The 25,512-nt window shown below is 35.2% G+C and overlaps 2 protein-coding genes across 34 annotated transcripts in view; one reads left to right on the forward strand and one right to left on the reverse strand.

The window, feature by feature from the left end:
- LOC141375369 (uncharacterized) overlaps positions 1 to 25,512 on the forward strand; it is a 53,218-nt gene that overhangs the window by 15,117 nt on the left and 12,589 nt on the right. For 13 of the 30 annotated variants that reach the window (XM_073908450.1, XM_073908464.1, XM_073908441.1 and 10 more), the window contains 2 exons: positions 12,259 to 12,348; positions 22,967 to 23,040. The exons of 4 other annotated variants lie outside the window; for them this stretch is intronic. Coding sequence is in view for 8 of the 26 variants with exons in the window: in XM_073908441.1 (XP_073764542.1) it covers positions 23,020 to 23,040 (21 nt within the window). In the remaining 18 variants the exon portion in view is untranslated. Of the gene's footprint in view, positions 1 to 12,258; positions 12,349 to 19,686; positions 23,041 to 25,512 lie in introns of those variants that run through there. 13 more of the 30 variants (XM_073908453.1, XM_073908455.1, XM_073908467.1 and 10 more) reach the window with 4 other exon arrangements.
- On the reverse strand, positions 2,194 to 24,041 carry plscr3b (phospholipid scramblase 3b). Of its 4 annotated transcripts, none has more exons than XM_068222204.2 (10): positions 23,864 to 24,041; positions 21,793 to 21,862; positions 21,147 to 21,196; positions 17,155 to 17,364; positions 14,644 to 14,714; positions 11,852 to 11,894; positions 9,311 to 9,531; positions 5,852 to 6,013; positions 5,400 to 5,564; positions 2,194 to 3,338 (listed from the first exon to the last, which is right to left on the reverse strand). In XM_068222204.2, exons 4-10 carry the CDS (start codon positions 17,330 to 17,332, stop codon positions 3,279 to 3,281), a joined length of 900 nt encoding a protein of 299 aa, XP_068078305.1. In that variant the 5' UTR covers positions 17,333 to 17,364; positions 21,147 to 21,196; positions 21,793 to 21,862; positions 23,864 to 24,041; the 3' UTR covers positions 2,194 to 3,278.

Here is a 25,512-nt window from a genome sequence, read left to right on the forward strand (position 1 = left end):
TTATCTTTAACATCTATTTATGGTTTCAGTTCTTAGCGTTTCCCCTCCCCTTTTCTGTCTCATTCAAATCAACAACCAAAGAGAAGAGAAGTTTTTTTTTTTTTTTACATTACCCTGACCCATCCTACTAGTCTTATCTTAGGAGATAAAATATGATCCAGACCCAAAAATCTGCAACATTCACACCTACAAAATGCAACACTACATTAATAGCATCTACTGTAAAGTATGACACGGTGTAATCGCTGCTGTAAAATGTAATCTAAGCTGATGGTCAAATCTGATTTGCAGACTCAGATTTCTGTTAAAGATGAAGCTGTGAAAAAGTGGCTGTAATGTGGGTAAACAGGTTGTACAACAGCGAGTGGATCTTGTTGAGGTAATGATGTCAGCTATTGTTAAGTTTCGGAGCATAATTAATGTCCAATATGTGAAACTTGTAACAAAACTGAATGAAAAATGTCAGGGCTGTTGAACCGTCTGCCCTGTGAATGCCAGTCTTTGTGTTTGTGTATTGACGCAAACCATAAGGAATGTGCATTTTTGTGCAACACTTGTAAGAGTGGCAAAACTATTGTTTATTATTGAAATTACTGTGAGTGCAAGCTGTTTTAGTTTTGGTTTGCAGTCTTTCATATCAGTTTATACATTAGGAGTTCTACACCAATATGTGCAAATATAAAAATGATTCTGTGATGCACTAAATATTACAGTAAACCAAATTGTATTAAAGGGAACCTATTTTATGCTTTTTTGTTAGATTTTAGATAAGTCTTTTGTCTCCAGAATGTGTCTGTAAAGTTTCAGCTCAAAACACCCATCAGATCATTTATTATAGCGTTCAGAATAGTAGAATTATTTGCTCTCAGCTTCTTGTAGCTTTTTTTTGTTGCCTGAGCCTTTAACACTAGTTCTCCCTGCTCACCATTCCCACATGCCTGTCAGAATGTACCTCAATCTCCGCCTCTGCTGCGTCAGATAAGCAACAGAGTCACAGACATTAAGCAAGCAGATCTCACATAACGTTTGTCAGAAATACTACAGTAAGAACTTTCCCAATGATTATTTGATGTATTTGTTGTGGAGTTAATTCAAGCCTTTCTGCAACGATGACAAGCACACAATGTCATTACAAAGTTCACACACATAGCGTGCACTTTTACCTTTGCACTGTTTTTGCATGGCAACAGTGACATGATACACATGAATATACACTGCTCTATGGACTTCTATTATGTTAATGTACAAAATAAACCTGATTTGATTGTAATGGCATGTGGCTGTGGTGATAAAGAGTAAAATGCACTGTTTAAAAAAAGTTTTAAACTTGTAAAACTCATTCTTGATCGATTGATGATCACAGAGAGCTGAAAAGGTCTTTTAATCAGAGTTGCATTGTGCACGTCCTGCCTTGTTGATACAATTATACATGTTACTACGGATACATGTTAATACACGGCGGTCAATCAGTATGGTGGGCAGAGAAACCGCACTCCTACGTCACATTGTGGTGGGCCTCAAAATGGAAGGGATTTGGATCCTATTTTAATGTCAGGAATTGTAAAAAAAGGATACTTATTGTGTTTCTATTACTCCAGTATGACTGTGGACACGCTATACCTCCACACAGTTCGGCCTAAAAAGCTTACAAAAGATGATTTTCATCATAGGTGCCCTTTAAACAGACTTGTAGAAATAAAAATCATATTACTTGAAATTCTTTGTTATTTTGATGGAAATCAAAATAAAATGAAGTACATCGGGCTCAACTTTCTTATACTGGTGTTCCCATCTCCAGTTCTCTAGTTGTAATTTCCTTGTTTTGTCCTTGCCCTTGGCTGTTATAGTAACTTGCTGGTTTTGTGACAGCTGGAGTTTATTTTTTACTCAAAATAGCACAGTCATATTAAAAAAAATTATTGTTGGGGTGTCTGGTTACATATATTTTACATAATTTTTTGCTACATCTGTAATGCTATCAAATAGATTGTAACAAGACATCAATAGTTTGTTTATTTTAAGTTGAAGCTTTAAATTCAGCACTACACTAGGTTTGTTTGAACAAAATTTGAATATACTTTGGATTTTTGCAATTATAAATATTCTAATTCATACATGACCTTTACTATAAATCCAGAGTTGTCTTTTTGAGTGTAAATGCAGTAAAAATATAAATCACGCAAACCACCGACATAAGATTACGCATTTATTATGTAAAATGTTACTACTCGTTTTGCCTATTAGGCAAATAAATACAGTCACATTAACAAGAAATCATATATGCATGCATCTCTATTGGTCATCTAAACAGACAATAAACAAAACGTTTTTAAACATGGCTAATTATTTTCAGTATATTGCCCTTTTGGTATAATGCTAGTTTCTACACAACCAGCCAAGACTACAATGTCAAAATATGGCATAAAATAGCAGGCAAATACCCAGAAATATTTAGGAGCATCTTAGATTTACCTCTTACCGGTCACCTAAGTTCACTCTTGAAAATTATAGATCATATATGCATATTCTTTTTATAGTATGTCAATAGATGTTCAGGTTTAGACATTTTTTTTGTGTAGATATGTACTGTATCAAGCGCCCTCTGTAGGACACTTCTTCATTTCCTGGAAAAAAAACTATTATTACAAAATGACATTCTATCTGCTTTAAATCTACAAACACAAACAAAAAATAAATCTACTTGCTTTTTTCCTTCTCTCAGCTGTTGCCGGAGTCAGTAAATTATTAAAGTGTAACTCGTTATGTAACCTCTTCATAATGTCATATTTGGCTGTTGTAACAAAAGGCTATACATTTACCACAATAAAACTTAAATTCCAAAAAAATATATATATGTACTTTATGCAAGAGATAGGTTTAGAAAAAACATCCACATAGTTGCATGTAACGGTGTATGATATTTTTAGTAACAAAGGTGTATAAATGCATCTGCTTGTACTGCTGGAACAGTGGTTTGTAATTACTGTAGGCAGTGAGTGTGTAAAAGGCACCAGTGGACAGTTATTCATGATGACATCATGCTTGTCAACGTAAACATTTCTGATCACATGAACGCTATACAATAACCCTCAGCGTGTTTCTGGTTGCAGTGCAGTGGCAGTTGTTGTAGGCTTTGGTGGCCAATGTAGAAAATTAACAAAATCCAGAATATGAGGTCATCCAGTGGACGTAGTTTAAAAAAAACCAAACCTGAAAATCCTCCAGACTGATCTGTTAGTTAGAAAATAAGCAGATTTGTGAGTAATGTGTTAGGAGCTTTAAGAGAACACAGTGTTGCGCTGGTTTGTGTCTCCAACTTTCTCAAAGAACATAAAATCCTATGAAAAAGAAAAAGAGAACAAGAATTGTAGAGTCAGAACTGACCATTTACAGTGTTCTTATTACAAGTTTACATGCACTTAATGCATTAACAGTAAATTAAATTATGCATAATTCTTGCATGCAGTAACCCAAACCTCATTTCATTCATGTTTTAATTAATATTACTCAGTACTTTAAATGTAAAGCACAGTATAAAAAGAAGACATTTAGTACATTATAAGAGTGTTTAATTAATAAAATGGCATTTAAATAAAAAAGTAAATATAATGTCATAAAATTGGTGAAATCATGTTCCATCACTATTCAGTGTCATAGATCTATTTGTGTAAATTTCTTCTTAAAAAAAAAAAATACATACATACATACATACACTTACACCAACCGGCCACTTTATTAGGTACACCTTACTATTACTTGGCTGGACCCGCTTTTGCCTTCAGAATTGCCTTAATCCTTCATGGCATAGATTTAACAAGGTACTGGAAATATTCCTCAGAGACTTGGTTCATATTGACATGATAGCATCACGCAGATGCTGCAGATTTGTTGGCTGCACATCCCTGATGCAAATCTCTCGTTCCACCACATCCCAAAGGTGCTATATTGGATTGGGTTCTGGTCACTGTGGAGGCCATTTGAATTCAGTGAACTCATTGTCATGTTCAAAAAACCTTTTGGATGATTCACACTTTATAATGCGTTATCCTGCTGGATGTAGCCATCAGAAGATGGTCACACTGTGGTCATAAAGGCATGGACATGGTCAGCAACAATACTAAGGAAGGCTATGATGTTGACATAATGCTCAATTGGTACTAATGACCCCAAAGTGTACCAAGAAAATATCCCCCACACCATTACACCACCAGCAGCAGCCTGAACCATTGATACAAAGCAGGATGGATCCTTGTTTTCATGTTGTTGATGCCAAATTCTGACTATATCTTCCAAATGTCACAACAGAAATCAAAACTCAGACCAGGAGTGGCTCCTGGTGTGGTCTTCTGCTGCTGTAGCACATCCGGCTCAAGGACGTGTTGTGTTATCAAAAATGCTCTTCTGCATACTTCGGTTGTAACAAGAGTGGTTATTTGAGTTACTGTTGCCTTTCTATCAGCTTGAACCAGTCTGGCCATTCTCCTCTGACCTCTGGCATCAACAAGGCATTTGTGCCCAGATCATCTTGACCATGTCTACATGTCTAAATGCATTGAGCTGCTGCCATGTGATTGGCTGATGAGACATTTGCATTAACGAGCATTTGGACAGGTGTATCTAATAAAGTGGGCGGTAAATGTATAAACATTTATAGTTACATATATGCAAAGAAGTGATCATACTAACATTTTATTATAATTCCTCGCAAATTAGTACATTTTTAAAGAAAAGTGGCAAAGTATAAATATTTTAAATGATAATGATTTTGTTGCATTGTGACCTTTTAATATTCTTTAAATGTTTACTTTTACAAATATTTTAACTATCATTATATTGACATGGCTGTCCGCTGTAAATCATAATAACATATATGACAGTCCCAATTTCTTGCTTAAGAACGAACAAACAAATGAATGAACAAAGATAAATTAATAAATTGATTAATATTTTGTAATGTAACAGTACGCGTTCTAAACCTGTTCTACACATTTATGTTTTAAGGCTTTTAAATCCCCATTTGGTTATTGATCCAGCTATCAATACAGGAAAGGGAGTAATTTGATTTATTGACTGCAAAATGGTCAATGAGATGTAGTCTCAGGTGTAATGTAAAGCTATTATCAAGTATTATCTTATGATCTAGTGCATCCGAAACCAGGTCCTGTAGTACCTCAACAGTACAGAGTAGAATCCGAAACGGACCTTATCTAAAATGACTTCCCTCCTAGGTAGGATGTGAAAAACAGCATGTGAGCAGATCGGTAAATCTGAATAAAAAGCTGATGAGTTGAATCAGTTGTGTTTTATTTGGGAGGCTTTAAAAAAAAACTTCAGAGCTGGATTGAAAAGCACTGATCTATGGTATGGATAATTAATTGTACCATTAGCTCAATACTCACGATAAGAAAGCAAGTTCCCATAAGTACAGCCTTCATCTTAACATCCATATCCAGAGGGAACTGAATACCAAAGTTGTCGGCGTCGGTAAAGACTTCCTTCAACAGACCAGTCCACTGCTTACTGATCCGACCAATAGGCTTCCCAGTGCCATCCTTGCCTTTGAGCTTAAAATAAAACAATTCATTAATGTATTATTTGTGTACGTTTGTACATAATAAACATTTGCACAGTATCCACACATTTATTATGTTTTGGATGTAATTAATCATTGGACAGCACTAGTAGTAGTAATAATAGTAATACCAATATTATTAATAATAATAATAATACAAATTCACAAAGAGAGCATAGGTCTGCCAGTTCTGAAAATGTTATTATAATATTTGCCTTTGAATTTTGTATATGACAAGAGAAACAACATTTCACTTTTATTCTAATTTAATAACTTTACCTCAAAGTGTACGTCTCCACAGCAGTTGCAGGCCATGCAGGGCCCCTCAAGCTTCATCACAGTCTCCTTGTTGGGTCCCATGATGGAGAATTTGGGGTAACAGGGGTGCCAGTCCTGCTTTACGTAGCCTATGGGGGTTCCCGGAGGGGCCTGAATCTCCATCTGAAGGAGAAGTTTTAGAAGGAAGACACTGCTGTTATTTATATGCATAAGTATTAATGTATCTATTTGCAAAATTATACTCGTGTTCAAAGCTTTGGAGTTGGTAAAAACATTTTAAAGAGACGTTTCGAAAATAAAAACATGTATCTTACGCTCAGAGAGACTACATTTATTCCATCCAAAATACAGTTTAAATACATTGTTTGTTTGTGTTGTTTGTTTATTTATTTAGCGCTTTTACAATGTAGATTGTGTCAAAGCCGCTTAACAGAAGTTTTAGTAAAGTTCAGTTTGATTCAGTTCAGTGTGGTTTAAATTTTACTGCTGAAAGCTCAAAGACTGAAGAGCTGAAAATAGCTTTTGTTGATTATTATTTTCTTTAGAAATCATTTTAATCATCATATATCATCAATATTCAAAATAGTGCATTTAATATTGTAGTGAAAACATTGTTTCAGAAGCATTTGGATTAACATAAATATTGAATAAATCATTGTAATGTTGATGTTGGTGCATTTAAACTACATAAACTAAAGAGAGAGTGCGTGACTGCTGACTTTACCCTTGAAGGTCCCTACAGACTTTGTGCCATTTATAACTCGTAAGTTACACACGTTCATGTCAGCAGATCACCCAGCACTTCCTTTAGACATGCGGTCACTAGGTAAGACTACAACACATGGTCAAATCATAACTGTATTTAACAGATTTTTACATTTTCGCTTTTACTTATGTAACCTTATAGGTCAAAGGAAAAGAATGTATATTAAATGCAAGTAAAGCATCTGCTTTAATGTTACAAATAACATAAAAATGAAATATAAGGGTGAAATAATCCATTATCATTCATAATCATTATCATATCATTGATTCTGACCTGCATTCGTTATATTAATGAATGAATGATCATAATTACCTTTTTAAAATATTCGTCACCATGCCCTTGCTGGCAAACTTATAAAAGTTGGTTTGAAGGATAGTGGCACAAAACTAAAATAAAGATGTTGGTCAGCCAATCATTCTTGCTCTAACTGTTGCATGACAAGATTTGAATTGAATTGTTTCTGATCTGCTATTTGGGTTTTCTAGTAACAGATTCCGCTTGTCTTTTTAAAGGTTTTGTACCCTCAAGGCTTTCACTTCCTCCACCAGGCCAATGATCATATTCTGCTGTTTTCTAACCAACTGAAACTTTCTCTGTCAACATGTCTAGCGATATCATTAACCACCTCCACCTGCGTGTTAAACAAAAAGATGACTTCCCACCAAAAAAGCTTATTTTTTATAGCATAAGCTCAGCGCCAGCCCACGCTCTCTCCACAGAAAGTCCACTATATAGTTGTGCTTTACACCATGTCTTTTGTGAATCATAGTAAAATGCATGGAATTTGATCAATTTAAAAGTTGTATATTGTTCAGGGTCCCCAATTTGTGAAGTTTCACAAGCTAATTTCAAGAGGAGCATGTGATATGATTGACTAAAGCTGGCCACTCATCTACAATTATTAGCTAGCCAATCAGATTGATCCAAACTCACTATAAGTAGCCTAGTTAGAACTCCTCCCTTATCTTCGGTTTTCCGAAGAAACCCCCCATCCACCCCTTCTCCTCCTTTCCTCCTTTACCAGGGGAGCTCTCGAGAACCAGCTGATCTCGTACTCCCCTCACATGCTCTATGGACCAGACGGGAACCCTGGGCTCAACTATCTCCGAGCTCAGGGTTCTCTCCCGGGACAGCATGCCAAACCTGCTAACTTCCTAACAATATCTAAGTGTGAACTCTTGAAAAGCCAAATAACAAAATCCCCTGACTTAAAAGGCAGAATTTCCATGACAGCTAATGATTGGGAAAAACAGGCCACAGTTGTGCTTGTATATTAATAAGATATGTTAAAATAAGATAATATTAAATAGTTATAGCTTGATCAATTGCAAGACTTCAATAGTCAATATCAAATTGCTGCAAAGATCTCCCTCCCCTATATTTAATAGCTCGATAGGAGTTTTATGAACTTTATTCATTTTGCTTTTCGGTCATCTACTTTTCAACACCCAGTCTTTAAAATAGCCATTTTAAAGCCAAAGCTCTTAAAACTTATATTATGCTGGAATGTTACGCTTGGTAAATGGGAGCATGAAAAAAGTAAAATGGAAAAACCCCAACCATAACAAACCGCACAAAACAGCTTGACATGGAAAAATTAAGTTTCGATAAATGATAAATAAAATTAAGTGACAAATCACAGATTTTGCATGAATTGTCAAAAAATACCCTAACTTTCAATGTGTTGAATAAATGTTTAATAAATGTTTTCACATGTACGATAGCACCAGTGTGATCAGCCTAGGCTGGTCCCTGAAGTGTACGATCACACCGGTGTGATTAGAATGTTCAGAGCGCATGGCATCACATGCTAAAATTTTAATCTGACTGCGTGTGCTGAGGCACAGAAACAGGTGAGCAGCGCTTGTCATAAATCACAATTTATCTGTGCTTTCAAACAAATAACATTGAGTTTAGATTTCAGACGTTCAAATACATATAACTACTGTATTGTTTATGTTACTAGAATATTTTTTCTATTCCTCTTGCAGATAAACTGTTGCCTACCTTCATGTATCTTGAAAGAAAATTATGAATAAACATGACCTAAATCCTGCAGCTCGGCCCCATCTAGACTTTATCATGCTGCAGGAGAGTGAGAAGTCTAGATGGAATACAGCCGAGGATATTTGCGTCAATATAGCGTAATGTTTGTGACACTGTACAACAAATTATATTTTTACATTAACGTGAGGGTTGGGTTTAAGGTATCTGTAGACACTAATAAATACAGTGGCACTCATTATCTGTCATATAACAAACAATACTACCTTTATTAAGCGGTTTAAAAGACAAAATATATCTTCTATCAAATATTTTTGAATTGGAGTATCAGAAATTTTACAATATAATAAGAAAATTTGACAATATTTACAGAAAAGGGCAAAAAGAAAGATAATACGATATATAGATATATCATTGAGGCTGGTGAGTCACGTGATAAACTTGACCCATCACCGTGGGAACTTTCGAACACAATGGATTCCAAGTAATTGTAAAACAAACATCACATAGGAGTGTTAGGTGGAGTATTTAAAACTCATGTTGGAAAAAACCCTCATATTCCAGAAATTGCATGACCTGTGGGAACCCTTATTATTAAAACTCTGACTGATTTGATGCTGTAAACCCCATTTTGTCTTGGACCGTAGCGCTGCATTTCCCTGATCTGTTACATGGCCTGTCTGACATACCTCTTGCAGGCAGCAGGGGCACCAGCAGGACACGCAGCGGTAAGGTCGGATCAGTCGTATGACCTCTCGGTCCATATTGTCTTTGATCTTCATGTCAAAGCTGCGCAGGGCACCACAGCAGTTGCGTGTGCAGCAGTCATTTTTCTCTTTGGCGGAGTAGATCTTCTGACCCAGACTGTTCTTGATCTCGTACTGGTTGTTGGTCTCGAAGCCAATGAATGCTGAAGATGACCAAAAAAACATGCAGGGAAGTTCAGTATGTTCAAGATGAGTTCAGGAAACCTATGAATAAGTAAATCTCTGGGTTTAAACCAAATTAGGGGGTTTTCACACTTTGTAGGTGTGAAACAAACTCATGCTCTGTTAGTGCTGCCATCTCAACTGTGATTCACACCAATCCAGTTGAAAAGCGTCTTTTATACAAACAAATGGTTCGACTGGAATATGAATGCAACATGGACCAAAGATATCCATTTAGACCAAAAAACAGCTCACAAGGTCCCAAGATGTGACCTTAACGAGGACAGAATGCTCTAGCACAGTGGTTCTCAAAGTTTTTGCACCAAGCACCACCTCAGACAAAAATGGTCTGTAAAAGTACCACCAAAAGAACCACCATAATGACCAGTGTTGAAATACAGTAGGCCTAATTAAGCAGCTACAGCACTGCACAGTACAAAAATGAGGCAGATTAAATCTTATTGTTAAGAATATGTATTATTGTCAGCCACTTTAAACATTACAAATAGTTTAAACTACAGAATTAACTGTGCTTGCAGACAAAATAAAAAATAAAAAACACTTCACTGTTTAAATTAGAATGTGCTTTTAAAATGTAAATAAAAATGCCACTGCTCTTAAAAAGTAACAAGAATCAATGGATAGTAGTTTATTCATCAAAACCTGGAAATGTTGCTTGGACCAGATAAATATAGGCTTTGTCTGTCTGTCTGTCTGTCTGTCTGTCTGTCTGTCTGTCTGTCTGTCTGTCTGTCTGTCTGTCTGTCTGTCTGTCTGTCATTCATTCATATATACATTCATACATTCATACATACATACATACATATGATTATAATTGTAAAAGATTATAATCTAATATTATAATTAGATCTGCTGCACGTAATTTACAGTAGACCTATGTATATATACACACACACACACACATATATACATACATATACATATACATATATATATATATATATATATATATATATACACATACATATATACATATATACACATATATATATATATATATATATATATATATATATATATATATATATATATATATATATATATATATATATATATATATATATATATATACACATATATACATACACACATATATATACACATATATACATATATACACAGTGCTTGATCAATTTATATGTGTGATATTTTTCACGATTTGCTGCGAATGAGATCACTTTTTAAGTGAACCGTGAAGTTCGCGTTTATCGCGCACAAACTACTTGTTTACTAGCAGACTTGGGTACAGTTCACGGCCCCTCCGTCTGTGCACACAGAGAATAACTTTAACCATATTCTACCTCTAAGCTTCAAGCATGGCAAAGTTGCTTGAGTCTATGTTATGTGTCTCGTGCCATTCGATTTACATCCAAATTAATTAGCTTAAATCTGAGGTAAACTAAACCGAAAGCCATGCTGCTTTACAAAACAAATAACTTTATATATTGAGAACACACATTATTTTACTTAACTACATGCACACATTTAACACATTTGTAATTATTTTACCAATGATGCAGCAAACAAAGTAAACATTCAAACCACATTAGCATAATCGTACACTTCAGGGAACAGCCAATGCTGCCTGATCACATGAGTCCCAGTGTTATTTTACGCGTCAAAGGGTTTAAAGTGTGTTCTTTTTTCTTTTTAGCGATTCTTTCTTTCTACCACTAAAAGGAAGCCCGCCTACCACTAGTTGTATGCATACCACAGTTTAAGAACCACTGCTCTAGCACACCCAGTTTTTCTCATCACAGTCACAAAGCCATTATAGATCAATACTGGTGGTCACTTCACAGCAGATGTAAGACACAAATTCCAACCACAGTATTGACACATTTAAAAGCACTTCACAGGTTCACATATGCTAAATTATTCGATGCATGCATGCACAACCCCTTTTAGCTCAACACGCAACATTGTTTCAATTGCCATCCTTTAATTTTGTTTAAAAAAAACTCATAAAAAGCCTCATAAAAAAACATTTTTGTTTACCATCTTTAGGTTGGTCCTGAAAGTGTGAATTCTATGTGAACTAGCACAAAATGTATCATTTTGTTTTATTTTTCCCAGCTGAAACCAAGAGAACGATGTGAGCATAACCACAAGTGTAAACACACTCATGAAGTTGTTGTGAATAAAATAAATGTTGCAGGGTTCATATAATTATAAAAACTTAGAAAAAAAAACTAAATAGATTTTGTCTAACTGCACCTAACTTTAAGTTCAACACCGAACTGATTCAAACGACATACTCATAATAGAGAAATAACTCACCCTCCAACAACTCCACTTTCTGATGAATAAGGATCTGGTCAATCTGAAATGTAAAGAAAATACTAGTAACAACATTGAGGACTGCATGATATTTGGTCAAAAATAGATAATGACATTGCACAATTCGAAGAAAACAATGTAACCAGATGACTAGCTCTATTTGGAAAGAATACTTTATCTAAAAGTGCAGTAGGTGATTGTGTAGAGACTTTCAACCAGCACAACTAAAATGTTTCTGAAGACAGTCTAATAGTAATGATTAAAGTAAATGATCTAAATGTGTTTATATGTGTTTTTATATTCTGGGTAAGGCATGAGACTAAAAAATGTTCATCCAATTGAAATTTGTCAGGCTGATAATTCCCATAATTCTGAAAAGTAGCCCAAACTGTCTGTCTGTTTTACAGCAGTAAAAACAAATGCTGAATCAATATTGGAGTGACTTTTGCACGCTGAAGGAAGGACGACACCATGGCTGAAGTGTTTCATTTAGACAGGTAATGTTATGTTTTAAAACTCTTTTAGTCAAGCAAAGCTAATGTTGATTGTGTTGTTTTACGAATGGGTTATATGCAGGAAGTGTTGTTCAGCCACTGAAAACTTCCGGCGAAAGATTTATGTGACTATTTTTAGTTTCATAAGGACCTTTTACAGCATCGATAATGTAGATATTTATTTAGTTTAACAACAAAACATCAGTAAATAGTGCTATTCTGCCTCGTCTACTTTAATAAGATGAAGTTGGTTTTATATTCACATTGATTCATTTTAAACAATGACAGACTGTGACGCGAACTGTGCTAGAGTAGTACAGTTTTTCATTGGGAATTGTAGCAGGGCTCGAAATTAACCTTTTTGCCTGGTAGCACCGGTGCTCCTAACTTAAAAAATTTAGGCGCATCAGCCAAAATTTAGTCGCACCCACCAATTATGAGCACCGTTACTACAAGTTTTATACAAACATATTGATTGTATTTGAAATTAACACTAATCAAACTAACAAGCAAAAAAAAACATATATAACGTTATATGCAAGCGTGAGGAAAATATGTCTCAACAAAATCCCGTTAACACAAGAAAATAGATTTTTATAACATAACTGAGTGACCAAAGCTTACACGGAGCACTCACCGGCCCTGCACGCACTGCTTGAATTAACGTGTTAACGGTATAACTAGTAAGATGTGTCATTATTTGCAACTGTAGATGCCATGGTTTCTAAAACAAAATCTGTCAAGTGTTATGTTATCTTCATTCTCATCTTCAGCGCTTTACAATTTTTCGCGGTAGTAGCTCTCTGTCATCCGAAGCCAGAAGGCACTGAGTGATTGACAGCTGATATTAACCAATCATTCGCGTTCAGTGCTAGAGCAGTGGTGGGCCAATAAGAAGAGCGCAAAGGCAGGGCAAGCATTACGGACTTGGATTTGTTTACTGAAGCAAGTTGACATGACAACTGTTTTAAACCATTTCCTAGCGCTGCGTTTCGCGTTTCAAGTGCAGACAAAAAGCTTAGAGATGCATTCTGCGTGAATGTCTCCCGAATCCGCGCATGTGCTGAACATTTTGCAGTAAAAAGTGGTCGCACACCACAATTTTAAACACTCGTAGAAATGCTCCCAAATATATTTCAAGGTCGCATAGATAAAATTTCGGGCGCATATGCGACCAAAATGGTCGCAATTTCGAGCCCTGTGTAGTATTATAAAAGTACTATGAAGTTTTCTAACTGGCGAATGGCATGATCTAGTGGGTCTCTGTCATCTTTAATGTGCATGTTTTGCAGTTTCAGGAGGTGTGGACAGCAAGAGAGGGATTGTATTTAAAAGATATTATGCTAACTGATAGCATTTAGGCAGATCACCTACTGAACCTACTTGCTTTTGTAGTGGAGGGCATCAGCACAAAAACACAATACATTACTATTTTCAATTGACTTTTTTTTTCTCTCTGAGGTGTCTAAAGTATTTGGGTACAGAAACATGGCGTAGTCTTCCCTGTATAAATTAAATACAAGTAATGTTTGCTAAAACAAAGGTTATGCCTGAATGCTTTAAACTCGCTTGAAATGTTTACACAGTGACAGGCCTTAAAACACATGCAAATACTAAAGTTTCACTCTTTTGATTAAACTTGGCAGTTAATCCACAAATAGTATGCGTTCTGAACTGTGCTGTCTGACCAGCTATCTGAACTCCTGTACAATGAATTGTTTTATCATTTATCGTTTGTACTTAACTAGTAAAAATTCAAAGAAAATCCCACATTTCTCGCTCAGAATTACACAACACTGTGGATGTACACTCTTAAAATTTGGGCTGTAATTTAATGATGTGCATTTTTTGTGAAGCTGCTTTGGAACGATAATTATTGTGTAAAGCGATATACAAGTAAACTTGCATTGAAGCAGGTAACATAAGGTCATTTTAAATCCTGTTAGTTAAATTTTAGTTTTTTGCTTTACATTCCACGCCGTTTACACTTCACCTAATATTAGCAATTGGGCATCATATGTATATACATGTATATTTATAGAACACAGTGTTTGTCTGACTCTACAAAACAAATATATCTACCCATAACATTACAGCATCGCCTCACAATGCACAAATATGGCACTAAAATTAATGCCAAAAAACACAAAATGACTCAAATCTCAATTCTTTTTAAAGAGTATAAAAAAATCCTCTTCCTGGAGACAAATGCTCTCATAAAAACTCTACTATGGTGCCATTCATCTGAGGTAAACAAGTGAATGTGATCTTGGAAAAAAAAAAAAAGACATGGCCCACCTGAGTGAGGTACTCCAGACCCGGTGGTACTCCAGCAGGCACTGCTATTGGTGCAGGTACAGCTGCAGGCACTAGAGACAGTCATGAAAAAAATAACAATATTTCTTATCAATAGTTTTTAGAATACTATGTAAGAGAATACAAGCTTTACCTTTATACAGACTTGCATTGCATTGAATGTGCACATTTAATCAGTTCTTGGTCTTCCCTAGAAATCAAACATTGGCATTGCTAGTACCATCCTTTACTTTTCGTTACTATATACAGGACAAAACCTTACATTGCCTTCATGGTTTTAATGTTCAACGGAATGTGTGGATACAATTAAAGAAGCTAATTTTTTAATGAATCCACACAATTGAAGCAATGCATGTATCTTAGAAATACAAGGTAGCTATTTCACTTATTGATTAGTCAATGTTTAAAGGGATACTCTACCCCAAAATGAAAATTTACTCATGCTTAAGTGGTTCCGAACCTTTACCAAGTAATGCAAAAATATTTATTATAAATAAATAAAAGTATTATTAATATTATTATTATTATTAAATTATTATTCTAAATAAATAACGGAAATTAATTCTAAATGTAACTGGAAAACAATGTAAAGACACAACTGGAGTGATAAGCTAAGATCATTTAGAAAGAAACATTTGCATGAATATTCATTTCATTATAATTAAATTCTCTACACAATTATATAGAATACAAAAAAGAGGTTTTATAGAATAATTTTTTTCCTCGCCACTGTGGCCACTAGCTTGCATGGTTCAGGATCTGCAAAGCTGCGCATCGATGGATTGCTCTTCAGTGTTTGGACTCTCAGTAGTGATTATTAAACCACACTAAACAGAGGTTAAAGGCTGCATCCGAAACCGCATACTTCCATACTATATAGTACGCTAAAATCAGTATGCGAGCCAAGTAGTATGTCTGAATTCATAGAATTTGAAAATCAGTATGCGAGAAGTACCCAGCTGCGCTATCCCATGATGCCCCGTGAGCGAATTCATGAATGGGAGTAAAGTGACGCAACTGATGCAGGTAGGTCACATAACGATGACAAAATGGCGGATGTAGTACGTCCGAATTCCATTCATACTTTTCACAATCATACTGTATAGAACATACTTTTCTATTGGCCGAGTAGAACGTTTAAATTCCTTGGCTTATTAAAGTGTACTTATGCACTTACACACTCAACAGCATAGTATATGTATGTAGTATCGTCCCAAATGGAGCACTAATGTTTTTTCTACTAAGCAGAAATTCAAACCAACGGTTGCCAAATCAGTGACATAAATGATCAAACTATCAAATAATACCTGCCGTGAGTATTACCGCAATCACCATCGGGAGGCACTATAATAACTCTCGAAGGAGAATTTTACTTTCAAAATAAATAAAGTTGTCCAACATGTGCACCCAATAGCTCCGCCCCCTCCGCTACGTGGGCAAACCTGCGGTCGTTGAGTGCATGAAGTGTCCACCACTACACACTTCATTTTACCGGCTGAATGAATGCACCATCTGGGTAATTAAAGTGCACTTATTATTTTAAGAGTTTTCAGTGTGAACGCACTACTCACACTATTTATACTACAAAATGGCATAGAATAGTGCATGCGAATAGTATGCAATTTGGGACGCAGCTCTAGACTTGACAAATGGCAGAGTTTTCTAATCATGGTCCTTTTTGCTTCATGCAAAAGAAATTCATCAGGAGCCATGCTTAGTCTAAATAAGATCACCATCATATTATTAAAACTTAGCCGACACCTCCAAATAAAAGGCTGTTAACGCCGGTTTCACAAAGCATGAACAGCGCATACTTTTTCTCTCCGTATGTACCGGGATTCAAACTGGGAGCAGAGCAGCGTGTCAGCGTCAAGCAGGAGCAATGTTTGAGGTGCGGCAATATGGTTGTCAGAGCAGTTTCCTTTTTGAGTAAACTACATTGCTTTCACCAGTGTTGGTTCGGTTGCACACAGAGAATAACGTCTTAATTTGGGATTACCACTTAAACTATATACCACTTAAACTATTCCAATAAAGCATTTAAATTTGAGCACAAAATTCTTATTTCTATTATATTTGATGCATAAATGAATAATTAGATTGATTCTTGAGTGTTAAGCTGGTGCAGTTAAGCTTCTATGTTTGTTTTCTGATCAATGTATATATGTAAATAAATGCCTCAAATAATTAACTCTTTTGATTATATAAATTGATTCCATCTCTGCAGTGGACTATTCCAGATCCAATTAATATAGATTTATTGTTTACAAATGTTTTGGTTGAAGTCTTCGTTCTATAATTAGTGGAATAAAACAAAATGTCTAAAAATGACAATAATATCATGTATCGCAATAAAATCTGTGACAGTATATCCACAAAAATTATTTATCTTGAAAGTCTTGTAGATTTGGAATGACATTGGGATGTCTAAATGATGACAAAGTGAAATTTAGAGAGTAAATGAACCATTTAAAATATAGTATATAGGTTTACCTCCGTACGGTTGACCCGGCTGAGGTCCTGGACTAACTGGACCAGGCTGATACATGATTGGCTGATCTGGAACTGGTTGGTACCCTACTTGGAATCCTGCTGGTGGTGCATTTTGCCCAGGATCTCCATAACCTCCCATTGGATAGGGTGGCATGGAGTGTCCACCCGGCTGTGACATGGGATATGGAGGCTGGTTTGGAGATGGGTAGCCTGGAAAAACACAATTAAAATACAAAGAAAGATAAAAATGTATTAGCATATTGATTCTTTAGCTAAAATTCAATCTAAAATGGAATTCTAAAATACCATTTCTGATCTTGACATTTTGTCTAGTTGTTTGTTAGACTGAAACAGCTGCAAGAAACATGGTTTGTGCCACGTTAACTCATTAACAGGAACTTTTTAGTGAAGATTATAGAGAGGTTATTTGGTTTTGTATACATTTTCCAGTCACAAACTGATTTGTGAACGCACCAATTAGATATGTACCGTTTAATTCAAGCTGTCTGTGAAAATCATACCATTAAGCCTCAACACTGGGATTTGAGTTGGTATACAGTGGATTGTGAAATTACTGGAAAAACTGACCAGTCCAGTTTTAAATAATACATATGCAAATATTATTATATGCAAACATGTATGATGTGTGCATGTGTGTTAGGGAAAGAGATCTCAGCATTGAGATGGTTCATGCTGGTCTCTTGTGTTCAGTGGAATGGATCTATTTTAGACGGCAGCAAACATGTGAGGCATTCTTATTTAAAAATGCATAGAAATAGCCACCACTAACAGAAGGGTTCATAAATAATTCATTGTAACAATATTGACTATTTACAGCAGTTATCAATGAGAAAAATCAGTAACAACGCATGCAACTGTAAATATTATTTGATGTACATTTCTAATTTATGCTAAATTGCATTTATCGATATATTAAAAGGTTTTTTATATTTAAATTATTTATTTATTTTCTTTTCAGCTTAGTTCTTTTATTAATCTGCGGTTGCCACAGTGGAATGAACCGCCAATTTATTCAGCATATGTTTTATGCAGCGGATGCCCTTTCAGCTGCAACCCATCACTGGGAAACACCCATACAATTATTCACACATACACTACGAAAAATTTAGCTCACCCAATTTACCTATAGCATGTCTTTAAACTTGTGGAGGAAACCGTAGCACCGTAGCATTGGGGAAAACCCAATAGTTAAATTATATAGGTTATAAATTAAGTATATATATTTTTATATTATTTTATTTATTTTTTTAAAGTGCAGTAGGTGATCTACCAATAATCGGTTAGCAATAGCATTTTAGCTTTGGATCAAAACCACGCCTCCTGAAATCGCGAATGGGCCCACCACCACACGACAGCTGACAACCCACTAGTTCATGTGTCATTCGCCAGTTAGAAGTGCATGTAGTGGTTGCCCTGGCGGCGTGCAGGAATTTAACTTATTATTGTGCATTGCACTTATGGGGGATATGCGTGAACAGAAATGTGCAAAAGCCCAAATCTGCATTTGTTGACAGACAGTTTGGGCTACTTATCGGAATTATGGGAGATGTCTGCCCAAAAATATTTAATTGGATGAACATTTTTTAGTGTTATGCCTTACCCAGAACATAAAAATACATATAAACACATTCAGATCATTTACTTTAATCATTACTAGTGTACTGTGAAGAGACATTTAACCAGCACAAAAAAAATGTTTCTGAAGACGATCACTGACTGCACTTTTAACTACCTTATTAGCATTTTGGAGCTGCACAATGATCTTTAAATCTTTTAATATTTCATCAAATTATATTGTTTTTAAATATGCCATGGTAAAAGTTTTGACTTTATCACAATTATTTACATGTTTGAATTTAGGAATTAATAAAAAAAAAAGATTAAATGATTGTGACAGCATTAAGAAAAGGAATTCTGTTTTTTGTTTTTAAACCTTCTGATTATAAAATCCCAAAAACAAAAACAATTCCTCAGACATATTAAGCAGTAAAACCTTTTTTAACACTGATAAAAAGTTAAAGCACCAAATCAGCATAAAAGAATGACTTTTGAAGGACCGTGAGAAAGGTCACGAAACCTGTGGTGAAAACACAGTGGGTGTAGCATAATATTTGACACATCTAATCCTCCCATTGTATATCCTGAACTGCAATTCTCAAATGAAAAGATCAGATTTTTTTACTTTTCAGATCATTATCCAGGCTTTTTACAAAAAATAGGAACACATTTGAATGGGATAAAGCTCTGACCTCAGGCTTTTCATCCAGGTGCTGCCTGTTTATACAACGTTGTTTGAATGTTTGCAGGATTTCTTTACAGAATTCGAAAAGCACCTGCATTGAAAGTTTTCTATTATAAAGCTTCAAATACTAATCCGTATCCTAATCACAATGATAAGCATGAGTGAGGGTCTGTGAACAAGAGTACCTCCAAAATCATTACATGTGCAAAATAATGATCAGTCATTATTATATTTCCTGCCTAACGCAAAAAAATGCTTGTCTATTCAAGACTGACCGCCGTGAGGCACAGAAACAACAGTGCCTTTCATTGCCAACAGAGAGAAGACCCTATCGTGCATCAACACGCCCGAGGTCCACAAAACAAGTGTCTGGAATTTTGCTCGAGGAAAAAAAGTGCTCATTTCTCAACGAAATCTAAAATACATTTTAATATGCAGTTAAAAAAATGACAAATTTTTGAATAAAAATAAAAATCTATGAATTAACAAATTACTAGTAGTGTCCAAAAGTGCCTAGTAACTGCGGTAATTTGGCTCACAGCATTCATCACAAATTGCTTGTTAGTGTAGTTATGTAGGGCTGCTATTTGGGGATATGTTTTGGCAAGCCAATCACATGCACATGCACATTGTCATTCATTCATTTTCCTTCAGCTCAGTTCCTTTATTAATCAAGGGTCGCCACTGTGGAACGAACCACCCACTTATCCAGCATATTTTTTTTACACAGCGGATGCCCTTCCAGCTGGAACCCAGTACTGGGAAACACCCATACACACTTACATTCACACACATACACTACGGCCAATTTAGTTTATTCAATTCACCTATAGCACAAGTCTTTGGACTGTGGAGGAAACCCACGTGAACATGAGGAGAACATGCAAACTACAAACGAAAATGCCAACTGACCCAGCTGAGACTTGAACCAGCAACCTTCTTGCTGTGAAGCGACAGTGCCAACCACTGAACCACCATGCTGCCCATATGCACAATGTATTTTTTATTATTCGCTTCTTGTGTTTCAAAGTTATATCTGGTGAATAAATATCCCCTGATGCTTTCCCTGGCGTCTGGTAGACCAAGTGAGCTCACATTGTATTCAGACACTCGATCAATGCTAATTTGATTCTCAAGACCCGCCACATGGAATTGCAACCCGTTTCCATCATGTTATCTTTCTATTCATGGTCACGTGCATCTCTGGAGCAAAAGCATTAAGCTAAGTGCTGGGAAGAACACTCAAATCTTCCTTCAGTCTTGGTCATTGAAAAGTCATCCATAATTCCTACAGACATGCACTACCACACTTGATTTAAAAGAGTTCATTTGGATTTTCTCACAGTTGTAGATGTTCAGAGTAGTAAATCATTAGAAAATCTACATAGCATGCGATTCATGTCACTTCTTCTAAAAATATTTTTAAAAAGCAACATGGCGAAAAGTAGAAGAAATACGTTTATGTGGAACGCAAACCAAGTCAATCATTAAAACAGACTTCCCACATAGAACCAATGAATAATTCATGACCTTCTATTGGCATTTCACTTTGGTGAATATGCTTGTAATGGACAGTCTCATCTTGTCATTCCAGTTTTTCTGGCTAGTTATATAAACATTGCTGGGTCTGAGTCATTCCCCAAAACAAAAGGATGGGGCAAGCCCTTTTGCAACAGAAAGGATTTTTATTGAGTCATGCATTTAATAAACCACTTACACAGGAACTTACCCAATACATTTGATCCACACACCCAACGTGGACTACATACTTTCAGTCTGCTATGTGAGAGATAGACGGAATTCTGTTAAAAACACAGTTGTTCCAAAGAATATCCCTAATGGGGTTAAGGAATCACTTGACTGCCAATTTAGCAGCAAAATGCAGTCTGGTTTGGACGGGATAGACATTTTTTTTAATAGTAAGAAAGTTTAAAATGATAGCAGAACACCAATATCTGCTTTGAGGCACACTTGATCTCAGTTTTTCATGTATCAGTTCTGTAGACTTAAACTCCGATCTTAAAACTGTGGAAACTTATAAATGTGGAACACAGCCACTTTTATAGGCTTGACTTCCTGCATTCCTCTCCCACGGACCTCCAGGATAAATGTTTCCACCAGAAAACACACCTTCATTTCAACAGGCATGAAGCTGCACAAATTGCACTTGAGAGGAAAAATGTAAATAGAGCGTGTGGATGGTTTTCAGCACAGTGAACTGTAAACTTTATGAATGAGTTCATGCAAGCGGATAAGCTGGGCAACTAGTGCAAAACTCACTGGCTGTTTAAGTTAATGTATTCTGCAATTCCAGTAAGTAATAAAAACATGCATTTCTATTAAAAGAATTGATAAATAAGTGACATTGTCATTACCTGGTCCAGACATGTTGAAGGTAGATCTTTGACTTTCAGATCCAATGTCTGTCTATCAGCACCACGATCACTATGTGGGCGAAAACATTAAAAAAAGTTTAGTTTGTGCAGTAGAAAAACAGCAGAGCCAGTTTAGACTGAACTTCAATTGAACAGATAAGTCTTTGTTCAGTCAATACTATAATAACAATACTAATAAGAACAACAATGATTGCGGTGGAGCAGTGGGTAGTGCTGTTGGCTCACAGCAAGAAGGTCGCTAGTTTGAGCCTTGGCTGGGTCAGTTGGCATTTCTGTGTGGAGTTTGCATGTTCTCCCTTTGTTCACGAGGGTTTCCTCCGGGTGCTTCGGTTTCTCCCACAGTGCAAAAAAAACATGTGGTATAGGTGAATTGGGTAAGCTAAATTGTCCATATTTTAGGTGTGTGAATGTGAAAGTGTATGGATGTTTCCCAGTGATGGGTTGCAGCTGGTTGGGCATAAGCTGCGTAAAACATATGCTAAATAAGTTGGTGGTTCATTGTGCTATGCGACCCCATATTAATAAAGGGACTAAGCCAAAAAGAAATTTCAGCTTTTACACTTTTTGTTACTATAAATATTTTGTAATGTGGTAATTAAACAAGTCACAAAGAAAATTTAGCAAATTACGTAATGATGAAGAAAATTTACATTTGTAAATATAATATTTATCCATTAAATATATAAATAGCCTATAAATTCTATGTTACGTCTTTCATGAGAAAAGTAACAAATTATATCACACAGAAAAATCTATGTTAAACTTACATTTTGATGGTAAAAAAAAAACTATAAATCATTTTAACAACTGGGCATTTGACAAAAACATGATTTGATCCTTGAGTTACAAAAGACACAATTTGAACTAGTATAATCAAATTTAGATACAATCTCATTTGTGGGGTAGATATTGTGTAGCACTTTCAAGTGGAATTCTTTAACTTTGTTGGAACACAGAATTTGTAAGGTAAGAGCCAACTTTTTTTTCCCCAATTAATTTTATCTATTAGAGAATTACAAAGAAATTTTCCCACCGGGGTGATACTTTTCTTTGACTGAAACACATTTCTTATATTTTTAATACTTCATTTTAGGTTGTAAATGTTTGTTTGATGGTGTTTTTTTTTTATTATTTTAATTTACATTTGCTCAAGAATACAGGTGTGAAGAACAACTGTAATGAACAAAGAGCCAGGAGTTGGGAATAATGCCAAACAACCTATCAGTAGTGAGTACATCCAAAAGAGAGAAAATAAATAAATGAATAAATCAATTAAATAATACATGAATTGCAAAGTATACTAGATCAAGTATAAGAAAAAGCCAAGGAATCTCACAGTGTAAATAGCATCAATACAAATTACATAAAAACATTTTAAAAAATAAGTTTTAGTTGCCTTTTGCTACAAGAGGTAGAGAGAGAGACTTATTATAATTCTTGATGTCTATTTAAAAATGAGAAAAATGAGGGGAGATATTTATAACCTTGCATTTGTAAATGAAATACTTTACTAGCATGATTATTAAGTTGCAAAGAAATAAACATTTTCATATTGCTTCTCAAAGGAAAAAAAGTCTTTAAAGCAAAGCTCAAAATCACCATATAGGAAATTAATAATAAACTGGCAGATATCTCACCAAGCTTTCCGTGTATGGATACATGGCAAAAAGAGGCATGTTTGATGGTGAATAACATATTGAAGCAATAACGACATGACGTTATACGAAGTGGGTGTGGCAACAGTTAGTGCTGCTTATCGTGAGAGGTCAAGTAGCATACACTGTTTTTCTCCCTTACAAAGACAACAACAAATATAGTAGCACATTCACTAACCAATAATAATCATAAAACACATCAGAAGAGTTGAAGTAAAAAATTACAAAGCAATCCTTACTGAAATGTTTCACAAAAAAAGCAATAAAAGTAATTAAGATGTTCGGTTTACCTGTCGTGTAAAATGTATCATACAAATACACCCCAAACCGTAAACATACAATGTTTAGCCTAGATTTCGAAAATGAAACAGTCTACCATGCAAACTCCCACTTACATCTCTGCCAAACAGGGTTGATACTCCACAAGCAAACCTCGGGCACCAAACTCTCCTGCACTTCCTTGTAGGTGCTGTGATTGTTCGTAAATGAGAAAAAAAGAGAGCTTTAAATCGTTTCTTCGCTTTACTCTTTGGCCAAAAACGAGTGTGTTTGCAGCGTTTTAACACTACGCCCAAGCGCGAAGCAGTCTCCTTTTTTTCTCTATGAATCAATCTCCTCCCCCTTTATGACGCAGATTAGATTGAAACATTAAGAAAGCCACAAGACTTCTATTAAGCAATAAGGTTAACATTTAAAGGAGAAACGAATATGTTACACTTTTTGGTAACAAAAACAAAAATTGGGAAGCACTTGGGCATGTTTCGAAACATTTAAGCCACACCATATGATTTTAAATGCAGTCATCAGCTTGCGCAGCTTAAACTCGTTTCCTTGAACTTAAAACCACGCGTGAACACAACATCATAAATAGCCTGCTCCTCCAATCTGAGACTCATATACACAACTAAATCCTTAACTCACTGTAAATATTGTTTTACACAAATGCTGCAACGCCATATGATCAAATACATGCGAATCGTTGATTCACTTGGCAAGTTGTGAAAACTGTCGATGTTTAGGAAGTTTTAACGCCTCGTTTATCTATTTCAACTATGGAAAGGAGTTTCAATCTTCCATGTTAACATTCAATCTTATTTAAGTGTCTGTTTTATGAATAAATATTAGTATACTTATAAGCTATGCTAAGTTTTTATGATCAGGGATGAGTAGCAAATAAGTAGGCATATAGTACCAAGTATTGAATGATTACTAAGTGCAAATAGTCTATAATAATAGCTACAAGTCACAATTCAAAAGCATGCCAGTGAAATCTGATTATCTGAATGACAGATCCACAAAGAAGTCAGTCAACAATTTTAAATGTAGTAAATAAAATAGTTATAGTCAGTATTGAAATATGTACTATAGTATGTCCTGCTGTATTTGTTTGTAGTAGATGTAGTTAATAACACTCTCAGAAATAAAGGTATATGCAATCTGACACTGGGGTGGTACTCTTTTTAAAAGGTACAATTTTGTACCCTAAAGGTCCATATTAATACTCCAAGGGTGCATATTAGTATACATAAAAAGTGTTTGTCTTAAAATTTTAGGTACTAATATGTACTTTTAAGGTTTCAATATGAACCCTTTAACAACAAACGTGTACCTTTTGTAAAGGTACCACCCCAGTGACACCTCAGATTTCTGAGAGTGTATAATAATAAGCAGTGCAAGTAGCTTATGAATATGTAGTCTACAGGTATCTAATGATTAGTTTTAGTGCTTCATAAAAAGTGCTAGCATCTATCATTAAAATGAAAGCGTTATAGTGCCCAAATAATAAGTGTTAAAAGCTAGAGAAAAGTGCCTTTAGTGAAAACAAATAGGCTTAATACTTCTTTGATAGAAGTTAAGCCACTGGCCATAAATGAAAAAAGCTTTTAAAAGTTATATATTTTTAAATTAAAATAACATAATAGATGTATACTGTAAATCAATATTTGATGTCAAGAATAAATAATGCAGTCATGTGCCCCATAAATGACCAATAATATAAGTAATAAATTATAATATATGTGTGTGTGTGTGTGTGTGTGTGTGT

The sequence above is a fragment of the Danio rerio genome, chromosome 7, assembly GCF_049306965.1.
Source record: "Danio rerio strain Tuebingen ecotype United States chromosome 7, GRCz12tu, whole genome shotgun sequence".
NCBI lineage: Eukaryota > Metazoa > Chordata > Actinopteri > Cypriniformes > Danionidae > Danio > Danio rerio.

What these genes read in the sequence shown, in the direction of transcription:
- plscr3b (XM_021477454.3), bottom strand. An exon ending in GCCCCTGCTGCCTGCAAGAG is followed by an intron (nt 6,014 to 9,310) that starts GTATGTCAGACA and finishes CTTCTCCTTCAG; the next exon opens with ATGGAGATTCAGGCCCCTCC. An exon ending in TGGGAACTTGCTTTCTTATC is followed by an intron (nt 3,339 to 5,399) that starts GTGAGTATTGAG and finishes TCTTTTTCATAG; the next exon opens with GATTTTATGTTCTTTGAGAA.